The 17,534-nt window shown below is 54.4% G+C and overlaps 2 protein-coding genes and 1 long non-coding RNA gene across 4 annotated transcripts in view; 1 reads left to right on the forward strand and 2 right to left on the reverse strand.

Moving 5' to 3' along the window:
- PNPO (pyridoxamine 5'-phosphate oxidase) lies at positions 1–6,785 on the reverse strand. The gene is made up of 8 exons (XM_045986053.1): positions 6,537–6,785; positions 5,543–5,667; positions 4,033–4,132; positions 3,156–3,209; positions 2,808–2,936; positions 2,435–2,505; positions 1,964–2,192; positions 1–895 (listed from the first exon to the last, which is right to left on the reverse strand). Exons 1-7 carry the CDS (start codon positions 6,672–6,674, stop codon positions 2,024–2,026), a joined length of 786 nt encoding a protein of 261 aa, XP_045842009.1. The 5' UTR covers positions 6,675–6,785; the 3' UTR covers positions 1–895; positions 1,964–2,023.
- On the forward strand, positions 1,438–15,781 carry LOC123929905. The gene is made up of 3 exons (XR_006815984.1): positions 1,438–1,953; positions 2,344–2,346; positions 15,770–15,781. It is a non-coding gene; the product is annotated as an uncharacterized LOC123929905 (long non-coding RNA).
- SP2 (Sp2 transcription factor) overlaps positions 13,643–17,534 on the reverse strand; it is a 24,704-nt gene continuing 20,812 nt past the window's right edge. Inside the window, exons 5-7 of one of the 2 annotated variants that reach the window (XM_045986051.1) lie at positions 16,491–16,665; positions 16,087–16,280; positions 13,643–14,868 (exon numbers count right to left, since the gene is read on the reverse strand). In XM_045986051.1, coding sequence (XP_045842007.1) covers positions 14,768–14,868; positions 16,087–16,280; positions 16,491–16,665 — 470 coding nt within the window. In that variant the 3' untranslated portion in view covers positions 13,643–14,767. The remainder of the gene's footprint in view (positions 14,869–16,086; positions 16,281–16,490; positions 16,666–17,534) is intronic. The other variant, XM_045986052.1, reaches the window with a different exon arrangement.

The following is a 17,534-nucleotide window of genomic DNA, read 5'->3' on the forward strand; positions in this document are numbered from 1 at the left end:
CACGGCTGACAAAGTTTTATTACAGACTTGGCACAGTGATTGTCAAAGAACAGGAGAGGAACAGCTGAACCCAGGCTCAGATAGAGGGTGGGGGGGATACAGAGTTCCTAGCATGGGACAAGGCAGAGAAAGGCACCCCAGCACCATCTCCTTCGGTGGCCATAGGGTTAGCGTCATGCCTTCCCGCACTCAGGCTTAAGATAAGCGGATCAACCCCCGACAGGGGCCCCCAGGGAGGAGCCCCTGAATGGCAGACACTGAAGGAGCGCACACGCCCACACAGAGGAATGAAACCATTTACAGAGCTGGCGAGTTCCATGCCAACGTGCAAAATAACAATTCTCAGATTCTGGCTTAGTCACAGCAAACATTTACCCAGCCTGGCTCCCCTCCACAGCCTGGAGGCCATTCGTTCAAGTTGTCCTTGGTCACCAGACTTGTGCTCAAGAAGTGTGCAAACACAGTTCAGCGCGGGCCTCAGTCCAGGCCTGATGAGGAATCCCATGGGGAGGGTGGGAGGTCATTTGTTTGTGGAGGTGGGGGACACTGCAACCGGTCACCTGGGGGGGGAACTTTTTAAATGCAGGACGGGATTCATGGGGGTGCAGAGGGTAGGCTCCTAAGTGGTGGTGCTGCTGGTCCACGGACCACACGGAGTAGCGAGGATCTAAACTCGGGGGTCTCAACTTTCGGCTGCACAGAAGTCCCTGGGGAGCTTTGACGTTCCCCAAAGTTCAGACCTCACCCAGACCAGTGAAACCGTGTGTGATGAGCGCTTCCTGGGTAATTCTGGCAGGGATGGAAACCCGTGACTAGGAGTCATCCCCCGCAGAGGAGGGGAGCAGTTGAAGGGGATCCGTGAGTACTGAAACGTATCTCTGTACCAATTCTATACCTGGAAAATGAAACAGACATCTACGTATGTGTACACACACACACGTATGTCGTTCTCAGAAACGAACATGGAAAGTAAATCTTGACTGAAATCTGCCTGGCTCGTAGGTACCAGCCATGAAGCCCTTCTATAAAACTCCCGACTCCCGGGATCGAATACTTGTAGAGACACTTACTACCTAACTAGGTAGCCCACTCCCGCTTACTCGATCATGGCTGTCTCAAGTCTTACCCCCAACTGAGAGGAAACCTATGTCCTTGCAACTCCCGCCTCTGGGGCCTCTGGAGCTCCAGAGCATACATTTAATCTCTTTTCCACGTTGTTGTGCTTCAGATAAGGGGAAGCCGTTATCAGTAGGGTACAGGCTATAAAAATATCCTATTAGTAAGTTAAGAAGTTTCCTTTAGTTGCAAGCAAGAGAAATTGATTCTGGTTAGTTTAAGCCAAAGACTTCCTTTAAAAAGAAAGCAAAACAAAACGAAACAAACAAAGGGATAATGGGTGTTTTTTTTTTTTTTTTGTTTTTTTTTTTGGGATAATGGGTGTTTTGAGGCAGGAGTTAACACAGCCCAGACGTGGGGAGGAGGGATCCAAGGGTCACTCAGGGAATGACAAGAGAAGTGGCTGGAAGCTGTTGCTTCTTGGTTGCCATTAAGGACTTGCTAAAATGCCTCTCACGCTCTGGGTCTCTACCTGTCAAATTTCAAATTGTTGATAAGAAAAAAAAAACCAGATTGGCTACACTGCCTTGGGTGCTTAGGCTGGAACCAGTCTGCTCCAGGCGGTAGAACCTAGTCACACCCTAACAGACAGGGCAGCAGGGACTCGCTCCAGGTCCCTGGAAAAGGGAACCACACCAGCTACTACCTCTAGAGGGAGCTATTCCAATAACTCATACTCAAGGTCAAGAAAATAATTTTGGGATTTTTTTCTTTCCCCATTTGTGATTCTCTCTGCCACTGTTTACGCTCCACTAGACTACCTACTTGAGAGCCAACTGAAGATACAGAATTTGGAGCTTGAACTCTGAAGAGCTTTAAATATAAGGAGTGGGGGAGGTCCGCCTACCATCCCACACCCTCTCTCAGCACCCCGCGCCAGCTCCAGCAGGCGCCAGCAGACTTCGAGTCAGGGTGCGAGCCTCTCATACAGCCAGTCTTCCTCCCCACGGTGGGTCATGGGCCCCAAAGGGGAGTCTCCTGTCAGCAGGCCCCGCCGGAAGAGGATCCGGTCATGCAGACGGTTGGTCTGGCCCTGCCAGAACTCCATCACTCGCGGGTACAGGATGTAGCCACCCCTTCAAGGAGAAGCAGCGGGTTTGGTGCTCTGTGCAATTTTCCAGCAGGTCACCGCCCCCACCCCCGGGGTCCCCATCCCAGCCCAACCCAGGGCCCATTGATGGAAGGCGGAGGGATGAATCTGAAGAGGTTTGGGTGGTGGGGAGGCAGGGAGTACGTCTGTAATGCCACAGATAGAGGGCTTCTGAGTAAACATAAAGGTTCTGTGCCCCTGTCTGGATGGCCACCAGCTATCACTCACCAGTACTTCGGCTTTGGCACGTCTTGCTCTTGGTAGAGCTGCTCCAGTTCCTCATTCTTCTTTCTCAGATACTGTTCAGGGGAAGGAAACACAGGAAGGCCGGGACTGAGTCAGTGATTCACTCACTAACCATTTACTAAGCACGTGCGGTGACCCAGCGGACGCAGGTGAGCAAGAGAGGCTGGCCTCTCTCCTCTCAGAGCACAGTCCAACCAGAGGGTCAGACAAAGGAAGTCCATTTCCCCCACTCCCCCAAGGAGACCATCCCTTCATTTTGCTGGAGAGAGAGGGCCCTGGTACTCCTAGTGGACAGCCGCTGGGGGATGAGCTAAGGCCCCTGCCACCCAGAGAACCAAGGAAGAACCCAACTCACCTCCCGATCGGGGATCACAGAACTCTGGTTACTGACCACAGCCCCGATTTGGCTGCTCTTAGGGCGGGAGTGGAAGTAGCACTCAGCCTCCTCTTCAGGCAGCTTCTTCACGGAGCCCTCCACACGCACCTGCTCAGGGACGGCCCTGGCTAGATGGCATTCATCGCTATCTGCCCTCCCCACCAACACAGGTCCCCTTCCTCTCTTTCTTCCCTTCTCCGCTGCCCCACCACTGCTGGCTCCAACTAGGCTAGCTCATTAAGAGAGACAGGAGGTCTTCCTGGCCTGGTGCCCTCCACTGGGCTCCTCCGTAGCGAGCCCTAGGTTGTCCCGGGAATGCTCACTCACCTGACGGTTGAGGGGCTCCCAGTAGAAGACAAGGGAAGCAAAGGGATTGGAGTCCTGGAAATGAAAGAGAACTCACAGTCGACCATCCGAACAGCAGGGAGAACACCTCCACCATGCTGAAAGGAGGCAGGAAGTTTGCAGCGTGCAGACCCACAGGGGAGGCATTCACTGTCACATCTCATCTAAACCCTCAAAGGTAGGCCTACTTTTCCAGGAGTGGAGACAGACTCAGACAGGTTAAGGAACCTGCCCAAGTTCACACAGGAAGTGCTAGAGCCGCACTGAGAACCTGAGCCAGATGGACTCCAGAGTGAGGCCCTGCCATTTCTCTCATCCATAGATGTGCAAGTCCGCAGAAATGCATCTACGGCCGGCATGGACTTGGGGAGTCCTTTGGATTCACGAGTCGAACGCACACAAAGGATCAACTCTGGGCTTGACACCAGGAGAGGCGCAGAGGGGACACCAGGCATACAATGAATGCAGCCTCTGCCCCCACAGAGCTTCCTGGGTGTTTAGTGGAGGGGACAAATCTCAATCACATCGCCGAACAAATGCACAGTTATCAACGGAAAACAAGGCAGCAAGTGAAGTTACAAGTTACCGCGAAGGTGAACAGCTGATGTGGCACGGGCATCGAGGACTTTCCCGAGGAGGTTATATGGGAGCTGAGAGCCAAAGGGACAGGAGCTACTTAGGGAAGCAGATGACAGAGATGGGGTGGTCAGAGAGAGCACTCCTTCGTGGCAGAGAGAAGGGCAAGTGCCAAGGCCGGCAGGCAGGACGGCGCCCGAGTACAGCCAGCAAGTGGGATGTGGCGGGGGTGGCAGCGGAGGGTGATGAAGGAAGCCAGGGCTGGCCCCTGCGGGCCCCTCACCAGCTCTTTTCCCTTCCGACTCTCGAAGTTAGTGAAGAAGCGGAAGCCATCCTTGCCAAAGCCCTTCAGCAGCACCATGCGGGCAGAGGGTTTTCCGTCTCTGGGCAAAGACCAGAGTGTGTGGTCAGAGCCCATGTCGTTGTCCTTGCTACCGCCCCTCTCCCCAGGTGCTCCCCTGCGCTCCCCCTGCCTGTGCCCTCTTATGCTGCACTGTCAGGGGGTGCCAGCTACCCACGGACACCCCACCCCACCCTGAGGATCTGTCCTAGAGGTACAGGCAGGACACTGCAGCCTGGGACTTGTCATAGACTGAACTGTGTCTCCCTAAAATTCTATGTTGAAGCCCCCAAAGTGGCTCTATTTGCAGACAGAGCTTTTAGAGAGAGAATTAAGATTAAATGAGGTCATAAAGGTAAGACTCTAATCCAACAGGCCTGGTGTCCAGAAAGATCTCTGTCTCTCTCTCTCCTTCTCCCTCCCTCTCTCCTTCCCATCCCCTGCATGTACCATGGAAAGGCCATGCGAGGACACAGTAAAAAGGTGGCCATCTACAAGTCAGGAAGAGAGGCTTCACAAGGAACCCAGCTTGACAGCACCTTGATCTGGGACTTCTAGCTCCCAGAGCTGTGAGCAAATAAGTCTCTGCTGGCTACACCTACCAGTCAGTGGTATTTTATTACCTAGCAGGTTAACAAGACTCTTGGGGCGGTGACCAACAATAACGCAGCCAGCCAGGGCTTAGCGATCACAGAAAGGGCAGTTACATTAGGACCTCTGCTCAGACTCTGGGGAATATCCTGGGGCACAGTACCAGAGCCCTGCCTTCAAGGCCTTACACTTTTTTTTTAAAAAAGATTTTATTTATTTGAGAGAGAGAGAGTAGGAGCTGGGGGGTTGGAGAGGAGCAGAGGGAAAGGGAGAAGCAGACTCCCCACTGAGCAGCAAGCCTGATGGCTCAATCCCAGGACCCTGAGATCATGCCCTGAGCTGAAACCAAGAATCAGATGCTTACCCAATGAGCCACCCAGGTGCCCCAAGACCTTACCCTTTAATGAGTGGGGATAAGAGTTGAATAACAGGCTAATGTAAGAGGTATCTCAAGGTTATATGACTGATTGTCAAATACATAATACAACCAAGCACTACGCTAGATTTCAGGAGAGGTAGAGAGTTTTATGAAGAAGTTCCAGGAGATGTAGCTTTTAAAGGACAGGTGGGAATCGGGTAAATGGGGAGATAAGGGAGACATGAGTGTTGGGGGTGAGAGCATCAGGGGCAGAGATGAATGAGGGACTACATTTTTATTACTGAAATGGAATTAAGTAACGTCTGATCTTTGCTTTACAGGTAAGGACACAAAGGCCCAGAGAGGACAAGTAACTTGCCTGAGGTCACACAGTATGTTAGTAACACAGCTATAACCATAAATTTGCATTCCACCAAGTTGAGAGCTTCCTAGTTTCTTACTTCACCTGTACCCACCCACAGACGGGCCCACAGCTATGCCCACCTGGTGCAGGTAGCCAGACACATGGCATTGGCCTCCCCTATCTCAGGACACTGAACGGCCTCCTCAAACCAGGCAGCAAACTGCTTCATGGGGTCCAGGGAAGTCAGCTGAGTTTCCTCAAATGCCTGGGAAAGGAGAGTTTTATTTAATGAACACATATAACTCTTACTGTGTATGTGGTACTGTTCCAGGCACTTTTCATAACAAAAAACAGTACCCAGGAAATACGCTCTGCTAGCTCCATTTTACAGGTGAGGACAGAGGCATAAAAAACGTGGCATAACTCGCCAGGTCCCACAGCAGTGATGGATGAATCAGAGTTTCACGTCATGAGCGTCAAACCTATCACCTGGGGAGCATACAAGAAAAAAGCCATATTCCTGGGCTCCACCCCCACAAATTCTCCGTAGGTCTGAGGTTCAGTGAAAAACTGCACGTTTAACAACTATTTCTGGAAATGCTCACACACAACTAGATTTAGAAACTGCAGCTCCAGGCCTCAATTCTAAAACAGTTCGTTGGTTTCTCCTCCAAGGAGGGAAAAGGAAAAGAACTTCTCCAAAAGGGAAGGAAAGGGACTGACGGCGGTGAGGTAGATCTAGGCGCTCTCTCCTCCCCTCCATCCGTGAGTCAGTACCCCTCCCCCACGTGTTACTTAGCAAATATTTAGAAGCTGATTATCACTGTCCTAAGTACTTTGCAAATATCAAAATCCACAACATCCCTGCGAGTTAAGTACTCACTTTCCAGGTGAGGAAACTGAGGCCCAGAGGGGTTGTTAGTGACGCACCCGTGAGTCGCAGGATCCCACCCCGGGGCCTCTCCAGAGCTCGCGTTCTCACCCGCTGCAACCCGCAGCCTCTCTTCATCCTTGTTCCTCAGAGCCCCCCCCCCCGGTTGTCTTGGAACCCCCTTCTCCTACGGGGGTGACCCCAATCCCACCCCGTGGGGCTCCTCCCCCGCCCTGCGGGAGGTCTTGCCCCCGTGGCCGCACCTCTCGGTCCCCGCGGTAACTCTTGCGCATCGGGCCCAGATCCATGCTGACACCGCCACCGTACAGGTGGTGGAGGTAGCGGGGCCACTCGGCAGGTCGCCCGATCGTCACGGCGACGCCTCGCAATCCGCACGTCATGAGGCCGCCAGCCACGTGACCCGCCGTCGCCCAGCGCTGGGCTCCGTTGGATTCGGAACCAATTTCTCAGCCCGGGAGTTTACCCGGGGGACGGAAGAATTCTCCAGCTAACAGGTCCTAAGTCCTCGGAGCCAATGGGAGCTCGGGGTCGGAGGAGGGAGACAGGCGCGGAGAGGCCATTGGTTGGAGTTTTCCGGGAGCGAGGCCAATTAGAGCGAGAACAGAGGAACCCAGCGGCCAATGGGCGGCGCCTCCGGGGGCGGGAGCAGAGAGACAAGGAAATGCTGTCACCGCCGTTAACACGCACGTGGAGGTTTGTTAAAGGTATAGGGACTGCAGCCGCCCAGGCGGGGGGCGGGGAATGAGTCGCTGGGGGCTTGAGGGGAGTGGTCAGTGTTAAGTGGCTGGCCCCTAGCAGGTGCCTGGAGGAGAGCCTAGTGCAGGAAGTAGCCCCCTGGGGGGAGAAGACGGTGGGCTGGGAAAGGACAAATGGAAAACGGAATTAGGGGCCAGGCTCTGAGGCAAGGTGATGGGGAGACACAGAAGGAGGGGCAGTCCGGTTGGGGGAAGAAATTGGGGCTGGAGAGTGGGAGAGGTTGAAGTGAGTTGTGGATCACACAGGAATAGGGGCTGTGTATTGTGCCTGAGGGTATGGGGGGGGTCCTCTGGAGTTGGTGGGGGGGAGATGCAGCAGGGTCAGGAAGAGACTGGGTGGTGGGAAGAAACCCTGCTGAGTGGAAAGGGGAAAAGGAAATTTGAGATCAAGCCATCCCAGACCAGAGCCATCTTCCTTGTCCAGCTCTGAACTCCCTCTCTCTGCCTCATTTCTTTAACCCCGGGTCAGAGCATGCTGCTCCCTTTGCTCATGATTTCTCCTTTCCTGGTGCTGTGGAGTTCACGCTAACCAGTGTTCTGGTAGATGGAAAGGCCCCACTTCTCCTGGGCCCCCCTCATCTTAGCCGGGTTCCCCCTTTCTTCACGTTTTGCCCTTCCTGGGTAGTTGCAGTCTAGTTCCTAAGTAATGCCAGCCGCAGCTGAGGGCCAGAGGAGCTGGTGACTGTGCAAAGCCACTTCCAGCCTGTGGACAAAGGGCGGAGACATGGAAAATCTACCAGTGCCCATTCCGGCTTTGGCCTGGCTGGGGCAGCCTTGGGTCAAGTCCTCTCTGTAGTCCCGGTCCACCAACATCAGGAAGGGGAGCCGCAAGAACCATCTAGGCAGGCGCCTGGGACTGTGTCAGGTAAGGGGAATGTCCTGCCCTATCCAGGTCTTTGCATTACCAGGTGGTAAGCTTCATAAAGCCCTACATTAGATACCTATCATCTTTTATTATATAGCTGTAGCTTGAGCCAAATGGAATCTGGAAGACCAATTTGCTACAATGAAATAATACATGTCTCAAGGCTTAATGATGTTGATCTGTGGATTCTCCACTGGTTGGAATTTTTTTTTTGCTGCATCGTTTTCCTCCATCTACATGACTGAGAGAGTTGACTGGACTGACTTTCTTGTCTTTCCACATGGGAGCATTGCTGTTCTCAGCTCCTCCCAAGCCCCTGCACTTGGACCTGTGTAAGCGTGATTAGTGCCCTTCGATACAGATGAATTTTGTTCATGGGACCACACTCTTAGCACTCCTGGGCTATGCTACCCTGGACTTGGGAGACGAGGGCACCAGACTAGGATTATTTGAATAGTTTAAATAGCTTAAAAGCCAAGAGCTCAGTTAGGTATTTATTCATTCCATGGACATTTGTTGAAGACTTTTTTTTTTTTAAAGGATTTTATTTATTTGTCAGAGAGAAAGAGAGAGAGAGAGAGAGCGCGCACAAGCAGGGGGAGCAGCAAGCAGAGGGAAAAGCAGGCTCCGTGCTGAGTAGAGAGCCCGACGTGGGACTTGATCCCAGGATTCTGGGATCATGACCTGAGCTGAAGGCAGACACTTAACTGACTCAGCCACCCAGGTGTCCCTGTTAAAGACGATGATGACAACGACTCCTCCTCCTCCTCCTCCTCCTCCTCCTCCTCCTTCTTTTTCTTCTTTTATCAGGCACTGAGCTAGGTCTGAGAATACTAAGATGAAGAAGGTGACATGCTTCCTGCCCACAAAGGGTTTGTAGTCTACAGGGGAAGCAGATCTGAAGGCTGGTGGGTGACAGGTACTTAAACAGATACTTCTGTGAGGAAAAGGGGAGCAGAGAGAAAAGGTGTCTCCAGGAGTCGGACAGGAAGCCTTCATAAAGGAAGGAGACATTTGATTTGTCTTATTGAGTAAGTGTTTGCCAGACGGACAATGGAACGGGCATGCCAGAAAGAGGGAACAGTGAATAAAGGCACGGTGTGCTGGAAATGTGGAACAAATAGCCGGGCTCTCCTAGAGCAAGATAGTGAGGTGGGCAGCAGACCCGACTAACAGGCAGGGCTGGTGATCCGACAGGGGGAAAGGGCCAGGCTTTTAGACAACAATTCTGGCTTTTTTTTTTTTTTTTTAAATTCTTCTTGCTGTTGTCAAACCAGAGTATCTAATTTCCGTTTTTTTAAGACCAGATGGACAGAAAAAGTACTAGATTCCAACGGCCTCTCCCTCCTTGGCGATTAGCAAGGAAGTTTGCCATTTGTTGCCTTTCTAGATTTTTCCCTTCTGCCTTGAAAATAATAAGTAGGCTTGTGTTGTGCTTTTCTGCCTAGTGGGATTTGGTGTCTGGATCACAAAGCAGCCCCACAGCTCGAAAGAGAGAGGGGACGGCCTTGCTGCTACCGCTGAAACCCCAGTGGGGTTTTGTCTGGGTGGGAGAAATGAATGTTTTCTTGTTCCTGCTTTTTCTTAAACACTTTGCCACCCTCCTCCCTCCCCCAACTTTGTAAAATTATTAACCTTTTCTCGAGAGAGTCTTAAGTATATAGAAAATGAGTGGTAATGCTTCATCGCACAGAAGAGGCACCCTGGTTTCTCAGTATGAAACAAAAGGGCTGTGTTGTGGGGTTGGGGACTGTGCCTCGCCTGTCTTCTTCCCATGTTTTTGCCTTTATGTTCTTAAGTCACCTTTTTGTCTAATTGTTTGGGCGAATTCTGTACTTCACTTGGATCTTAGTGACTGTGTCTGGGGATCTGGCTCTGGTGACCAAGTGGCGGGTGGGTCAGGGAGGGAAAGGCAGGGACACAGAGACGTCGAGCGACACAACAGAAGCTGGGAGCCTGGATCCTGGTGCGGGAGTCTGGGATGGGCCCTCAGGTGAGGGTATCACTCATGGGGATAAGCTGAGGAGCCATGGGTGGGACTGTTTGTTGAAGTGGGGCATGTTGGAGGAGGAGGTTTGGGGGAAAAGGGAAGCCGATCAGACCTGAAGAATGTGAGGGTTTATGGGACACGCCTGTTTGGTCAGGTTTGATCATCGGGTCTGGAGTTTAGGGGAGAGGTCTAGGCTGATGAGACTGGGTTAGGCATCGTGAGTTCCCAAAGTGGCACCCAAAGCCATGGGGGAGGATGAGAATGTCTGAGAAGAGGGCCTGGGAGAATTAGGGAGGATGGGGGCAGGGAGGGAAGAGGCCCAGGAGGATGGCAGTGATGCCAGGGAAATGCAACCTTTCAGGAGGCCAATGGCAGGCCAGAGGGGTGTGCTGGGGGCCCGAGACTCAGGCACTCTTGAGCCCCACCTTGGGGTGCACTCAGGACACACAGAAGGGGGGTACTTGGTGCTGTGCCAGCAGCTACCCGAGCCCCGAGTAGTATGGTTGTTGGGGGGCCCAGAAGGGAGCCGGGTCATCAGAAGCTTACAGTGGGATCTAGAGGAGGCTGACCCTTCCCCGAGTGGCCTGCTTGTGGTTCTGTGGTCAGCCCCTCTCACGACCCCTGTGTGTGCTCACGGATCACTTCCCAAACGCGTCCTTTCGTCCTTTCGTTTTCCGCCCCAGCCCTCATTAGAAGCGTCTTCCTGGGAGGGACCACCTCCCTCACTGTCTCTGGCTCCTTCTCAAAATCCCTGCCAGGAAACGCTATTCTGCAATGTTTATGCATAAACTGCCTTCTTTAAGCTTCTCTGTACCTGGGTGCCAGGCATAGTGAGTGGGCCTCGGGGCCCGGTGGGGGCCAGGCTGAGTGTTTCCGTGGGCTGGAGGGATATAAGGCTTTCCAAGGCTGAGTGAGGCGTTAGGGCATCAGTCCAGTCCCAGCCCTGGCTGCGTTGGTAACTGGGGCCATAGGTAGAGGGAGGGGGCCTGATGGTAGGTTTGTAGGCAGGACCCAAGGAATAAGACCTGGAGGCTCCTTAGGCTTCCTTTGAGAAATCCTGGTCGGTCCTGGCTTTTGGCCTGACCCCTGGACTCTTTGCCTTTCCTCTCACTGGGGCCTGCGATGAGACAGTGTTTGACTCCCCTGATTCAAGCCTTGATTCTCGTCCCTCTCCCACCGTGCTTTGCTTTCTTTTCAACCACCCCTGTCCTGAAGGCCATCTTCCCAGGCTCACTTCCTGCCCCTTCCTCTCCCTCTTCCACACTTCCACTAGGAAATCCAGCTGCCTGCCACCTGTCCCAGCAGGACTGCAGGCCCTCTAGTGACTTCATCCCAGCCCCCAAAACCTTGGTCAGGTCACAAGAGGTCTCCCAAGGCAGTGAATCACCGTGTGAGGGTCCCTGGAATCCCCCGCCACGTAGACCTCAGCCACGTTCTGTCAGCCACGGGCCCCTGTTGCGTCCAGGGACCTGAGAGGCTGCGTGTGGCTCCGGGTCAGATTCAAGTGTGGGGCCTCATAGGGCTCTGGGAAGGTGATTGAAAAGATGGACTGAGGAGTTTGAAAGAAGCCTGAGTTCTATTTTCTGCCTTAGTTGTTTGTTTGTTTTTTAAAGGTGTTTTGCCTGGAATGGCCTTCAGGAGGGAGGATCTCAGAAAGGAGGGACCCGGCCCCCCTTTCCTTCCAGGCTTGTAATCCTAGTATCTGCGGTCAAAGAGCTGGGATGCCTGGGTGGCTCGGTCGGTTCAGCGGCTGCCTTTGGCTCAGGTCATGATCCCAGCGTCTTGGGATCAAGTCCCACATCGGGCTCCTTGCTTGGTGGGGAACCTGCTTCTCCCTCTGCCTCTGCCTACCTGTTTTTTCTCTCTCTCTCTCTCTCTCTGACAAATAAATAAATAAAATCTAAAAAAAAAAAAAAAAAAAAAAAGAGCCACAGGGCTGAGCATCACTGAGCAGACAGGAGAGAGCGGTGAGGGGTGGCCTTGGGGCAGACGACCCTGAGGAGGGAAGGGGGTAGAGGACAGTATTGGGCAGGATGGCCCCCACTCTTGAGCTGCTGGAGGTAGCCTGCTCCCAGATTTTCAACCAGGGCCTACCAGGTGTCCTGGGGATGCCTCTGGCGTGGGGTGAGCTGGGGCTACATGATACTGTCAACAGCCCCCCGCTCCCCTCTGCCCAGCAATTCTCCAGTAAACCAGGGCTGGAGTAAGGCAGAGGAGGGCTCACTTGCCGCCAGTGTCCCTTCTTCGCCCGTGCCATCACCACGCCGGGCAGAATGCGCTCTCCCACTCCCTGTCTGCCTCTGGCACACCATGGGAGGCAGAGATAGGGCTAAGTTTTGAACCTGAGCATCTCACTGGAGAGGGGGAAATCCCGAGTGCCAACAGGCATTTCTGCACGTTGGGGCCTGGCACCCTCTTCACCCAAGGTTGCCCAGGAGTCGGGGGCGTTTCCGCACAGGAAGCAGAAAAGCATGTGACTTGGAAAAAAGCGCGCTCTTAGGAAAGGATCCTTTTTTGTGCAGAAGAGCAAAGCTAAGGGGGCCATGGGGCAAAAGTGGGCAATGTGTTAATATTCCCCTTCCCTCCACCAAACCCATCTCAGAACACAGCAAGACACTTTTCCAGAAGGGAGAGACACTCCTCACATCTCCCCCCCTACCTGTGCAGCAGAGACGGAGGCCGGATGGAAGCTGGTCGCGGGGCCGCGGTGCCAGGGGAGAAGCACTGTTGGGCTGGGTCTCCCAAAGGGCTTGTGTGCAATGATCAGGGGCAGAGAACCTGTGGTCTGAGGTCATAACCTTTTTATTTCTGTAGACATGAGGGTGGACTGGCTCTGAGGAAAAGCTCTTTGGTTGCCAAGGCAGGCCGCCAGTGACACAGGACAAGCAGGGAGGGAGTGGAGAGCTCAGCACCCAGCCCGGCAGGGCACAGAGCCGCAGCCCTCGCGGCTTTGAGGCCTTCACCTCAAACGGTGAAGAGGAGGGATTGTTAGAAATCACACACTATTCGGTGTGACTCACTTCTCCTTTCAGCCCAGATGCTCTTCTGGCCCCGCTGGGTTTAAACACGTGCACGACGTTCTTCTCAGAGCTCTGGGCACCACCACCGCACCCCACCGCACCCGGCCCGAGCCCCACCGAAACCGCAGAGCTGCGGCACTCGTGCTGCCCTGTCTGGGCTGGAGGACGGAAGGAAACCACAATCCGTGGCTGGGGTCCTCTCCTGGGTAAAGCTGGGTGCCCCGCTCTCCACCCTGGGAATGGAACTGCCTTCCTCCAGACTCTCCAGCCTCCTGGAGGTGATGAAGCCGAGGGCCCTCTGGCTCTCTCCCCCCAACAGTTCTGGCTACCAGGTTTGGAGGCTGAAGCCTTCCTCCCAGGACCGGGGAGCTGAGCAGAGGAACTCACTTGCCCCAAAGGCAGGCAGTGCTGGGGCTTGGGTCTGCCGGCAGGGCGGGCGCCCGCTCCCATTCCCGCAAAATGGGCTTGCAGAGCGGGAATGCCAGCACCAGGCCCTGCCCCAAGGTCCAAGCCGGTGCTCTAGGGGCTCGTGCCAATACCCGGGGGTGGCGGTGGGGGGGCTGTGGCCTGCATCTGCTGAGGTCAGGAGGGCCAGGTCCTGCCTTGGTCCCTGTGCAGATTGCTGGGGGAGGCCGGGGCTCCCTCTTCTGGAGTCTCCCTCTCCAAGCTCTCCCAGGGGAGGGGTAAAGGAAGCTGCACTGCCAGGTTGCAGATTTTGCCTCAGGCAACTAAATTTATTAGCAAGAAAAAATTTTTGTCAGCCCAGTGCTGACCAACAAAGTACATCGTTAATAAAGGATAACAAATCTGTCACTTAATTCATAAAACATACCTCAAGCAGTTACAACTAAAAATAAAGTTGGATTTTTGTTTAATTTAAAAGCCTCAAAAATAACAAGCAATATGTTTTTAAACATGTAGTAGACACAATTGTCCATTATACAATATACACTGTACACAAGGAGGGCTGGGGCCGGCAGGGGTGGGATGCGGGGGAGAGGGAGGAGGATCAGGAAGTGAAGGTGTTTTTCTCTGAATCCAGATTCGAGTTGAAATGCTGTGTCATTTAGAAAAGAGAATTGCTAGAGTGAGGAAAAAATCCGTATGCTCTTCATTGCCCCCCAAACCCTAAACCGAAGCAGGCGTGGGGGAGGTAAGTAACGAGGACAGGAAGAAGGGAGCAATTAAATAAAACTTTAAAGCACACACAATACACAGTGTTCATCATCCGAAGTAGAGTATAAGGCAACGTTCTCCATAGAAAAAGAGGGCATCGGTGGGTAGCTTGACTTTTTAAATAGAAAGTTGGAATGTGCTGGAGGAGAGCTGTGGCAGGGCTGGGCGTGTGGAGTGGAGGCAGCCCCGTGAGCCTCTCCGGGGGAGGGGGAGTGCCAGCGGTGCCCTGGGTGCAGGGTCCCAGGGCATCCGAGGTGGTTGGCGGGGCTGGGGAAGGGCGGGGGGGAAGAGAGAGAGAGAGACATGGCACAATGCGACTCCGGCAGTGTTGGGGGGAGAGGACTGGGGGGCTCACTTTGCTCCTCGACGGAGTGAAATTCATGTTTTTCCTTTGGAAATAAGGGTTCCCACTCGTCCTGGTTTAGAACGTCTCATTGGGCACGGCCAACGTCCACGGTCTGGGCAGGCCGGGAGCTCGAGGTGAGAGGGGAGGGCCAGGGCAGAGCCAAGGGGCTTGAGAGGGAGGCGAGTGCGGGGCAGCGGAACCCCTTCCTGGGGGGACAGTCGCAGAACAGAAGGGAGGGGCCCAGGGCAGCCCGGGGACCTCCTTTCCACCAGGGGCCCAGGCAGGACGCAGATGAGGGACAGAATCCCGGCTAGGTTGGCCTTACAAGTTCTTCGTGACCAGGTGGGTCTTGTAATGCTTGGTGAGATGGTCACTTCTCATGAAGCGCTTCTGACACTGGGCACACTCGAAACGTTTGTCCCCTGGGAAGACAAGATGCACGTCACTCAGAGCCCACGTGCAGACATGGTCCCAGCAGACAACGGAGTGCGTGTGCGGTGTGAGGGGCACCCTGTAAAGCTCTCCTCGACACCCTGTTCCACCTGCCTCCTGTTGACGCAGCTGCTCCCTAGGGTCTACTCCCCCAAACCCTTTGGCAGTTCTCATTTCTCTGCGCCCCCGTGTGACGTCACTTCCGCATCTCCTTTGACATCACCTTCCGCATCACCCCTCCTCCCCTGTCTGAAACCGCTGGTCCCTGCACCTAGGGAAGGCTGTCATCTGCTTCCTTCTGATCTCCATCCCTGTGACTAACCCCGGCTCCCTGTCTTCCCCTCCTAGGAAAGCCCCATTCCTCGCTGACCTGCCAGCTGCTGTTCTGAGCGTTGACTCTCTGGCCTCTGCCGGGGGGGAGGGATGGGTGGGCAGATCGCCCCCGCCCCCCAATCAGCCAGGGCCTATAGTTTTGGGTCGTGTGCCCCATCCCCAGCCCCAGGACGGCAGTCCCAGGACAAGGGTCTGCTTACGGAGGCCCTCGCTCCAGCAGTGGTTCTCAAAGTGTGTGCTGCGGGCCGCCAGAGATGCCGGCAGCTGTGTTTGGTGGGAGACGGACGAACATTTTTCTGTTTTACAGTCCTGTGTTTATTTGCCCGTGCATTGAAACACGTGACTATGGTATCAAGCCCGCAGGGTCAAACACAGCACTGGACACGGATGAGTAAAAATAGTGAAACAATGCGCGGGAAATCATTTGGTAAATAACAGCGGAGAGGCAGTGTGGAAAAGTGACCAGGATTGTGGACCTGGGAACCAGAGGGCCTGGGTTCAACCCAGCTCCACCAGTCACTGGCTGGGTGACGCAGCCACCTCTCTAGACCTCAGTAGAATGGGTTCAATTAAAGAGCCCTCCCCACAGAGTCATTCTGAGGGTTAAATGAGTTTTGGGGTTATAAGTACCGTACAATGCTGGCCCTCTACGTCAGGGCTTGTTGAGTAACTATGCGGCGAAGTCGGGGACGCTGGGGCAGGTAAATGGCCTCCGCTTGGGAAACACTGCCATAGAGGGCTGGCTTGAAAGAATTTCCTGGGTCATCCTGGCCCCCCCAAGAAGAGTCTGCAGGTCATGCTCAGTGGGGCAGCCCGTCGGCAAGGCCAGGAGCCGGGGTGCTGCTGAGGGCAGCGAGGGGGTGTGGGCGGCTCACCTGTGTGCGTGCGGGCGTGCCGCTGCAGCTCGTCGCTCCTGGTGAACCTCTTCCCACAGAAGAACCAGTTGCAGACAAAGGGCCGCTCGCCAGTGTGCAGGCGCACATGGGCCCGCAGCAAGGATGTCTTCCGGAAAGTCTTGCCACAGTCGGGGATATGGCACACGTGCTTCTTCTTGCCCTGCTCTCCAGACCTGGGAATTGGGTTGAGGGGAGGGGCCGGAGGGAGCGGGAAGCCGAGAAAGGGAGCCAGGACAGGACAGAGAACAGATGCAGAGGTCAGGTTCAAGGGCACGGGAAGGGTGAGGAGGACAGCCCCTTTCCATCTGTGTCCCAGAGGAGGGCTGGGGGGAACGGGGCATGTGCCAGGCTGGTGGTCTGGACTACCCCCGCCTCCACGTTACCTCTTGTCCCCATCCTTGCAGTTGGGACACGTGCAGGCCATGCGGCGCCGCTTCTCCCCGGGCTGGGCCTCCCCGGCCAGGGCCTGCTCCATCTGCAGCTGGATCTGCGTGGGGCTCAGCCCGCTGATGGTCAGGTTGTTCCCGGAGACGTTCTGCACCGTCAGCTGCTGCTGCCCTGTTGGGGGTGGGGGCGTGGGGTTGAGGGTACGGAAGCCAGACACCCGTCTGCCCACGATAAAGGGCATCATGGGGGCAACTCCTATTTCTGTGAGGCTCTACTGTGCCACATGTGGTTTTCGAGGCTTCAGGCTTGCTTAACCTTCACAACTCCGTAAATCAGACACCATTATCCCTCGTTTACAGCTGAGGAACCTGAGGCTCAATAACATATCAAGGTCAGAGCTAATCATTGGTAGGACCTGGATCTGAACCCAGGCGGTTGATGTCCGTCGGTGTCCTGAGTCACTATCCTGCCCTGGTGACTTTAGTGCGGAAAGCTCCTGTCTTGTCTTGGCTTGGAGTGTTTCTTCGGAAACTCCTCCAAGCTCAGACTCTCTTCCGATACCAACTCTGCTCCCAGGAAAGGTCTCCAGGGATTTTTTTGGTACTAAGAGTGAGAAACCAGGACAAAAAATCGAGTCCTCTCCGACTTGCATAAGGCCATTCCCAAGCAGGGGGAGTGTGACTGACCTAACACTGGGGTCTCTCCGAATGGCGGCATCCCATGCCCCTAACCCAGACGCACAACGTGTAAGTGCACACACTTACACGATGTGTAAGTAAACGCATTTGTAAGGATGGAGAGAGGCGATGCGGAGAGCTCCCTCTACCTTGAGAAGTGCTCTTCGCCCAGTTAAAGAACACTCAGCTAAAGCGCAAGGAACCATTTTTGCTCCGTAGCTACAATGTTCCCTGCTTATGTGCAAGGCGCTTTCGCACTGTAAATACTACCCAATGTTACTACTGAACCGAAGTGCAGAACAAGCCATTCCCACTGCCGAAGACTCCATCCTCTCCTTCCCACCTTAACTCAAGGCTGTCTCC

The sequence above is a fragment of the Meles meles genome, chromosome 18 (genome assembly GCF_922984935.1).
Source record: "Meles meles chromosome 18, mMelMel3.1 paternal haplotype, whole genome shotgun sequence".
Taxonomy (NCBI): Eukaryota; Metazoa; Chordata; class Mammalia; order Carnivora; family Mustelidae; genus Meles; species Meles meles.

Coding starts and splice junctions, on each gene's coding strand:
- PNPO (XM_045986053.1), bottom strand. CDS start 6,674: ATGACGTGCGGATTGCGAGGCGTCGCCGTGACGATCGGGCGACCTGCC. Junction 3,210..4,032: donor GTCGGAAGGGAAAAGAGCTG/GTGAGGGGCCCG, acceptor TTTCATTTCCAG/GACTCCAATCCCTTTGCTTC. Junction 2,937..3,155: donor GGGAGCCCCTCAACCGTCAG/GTGAGTGAGCAT, acceptor GTCCCTGAGCAG/GTGCGTGTGGAGGGCTCCGT.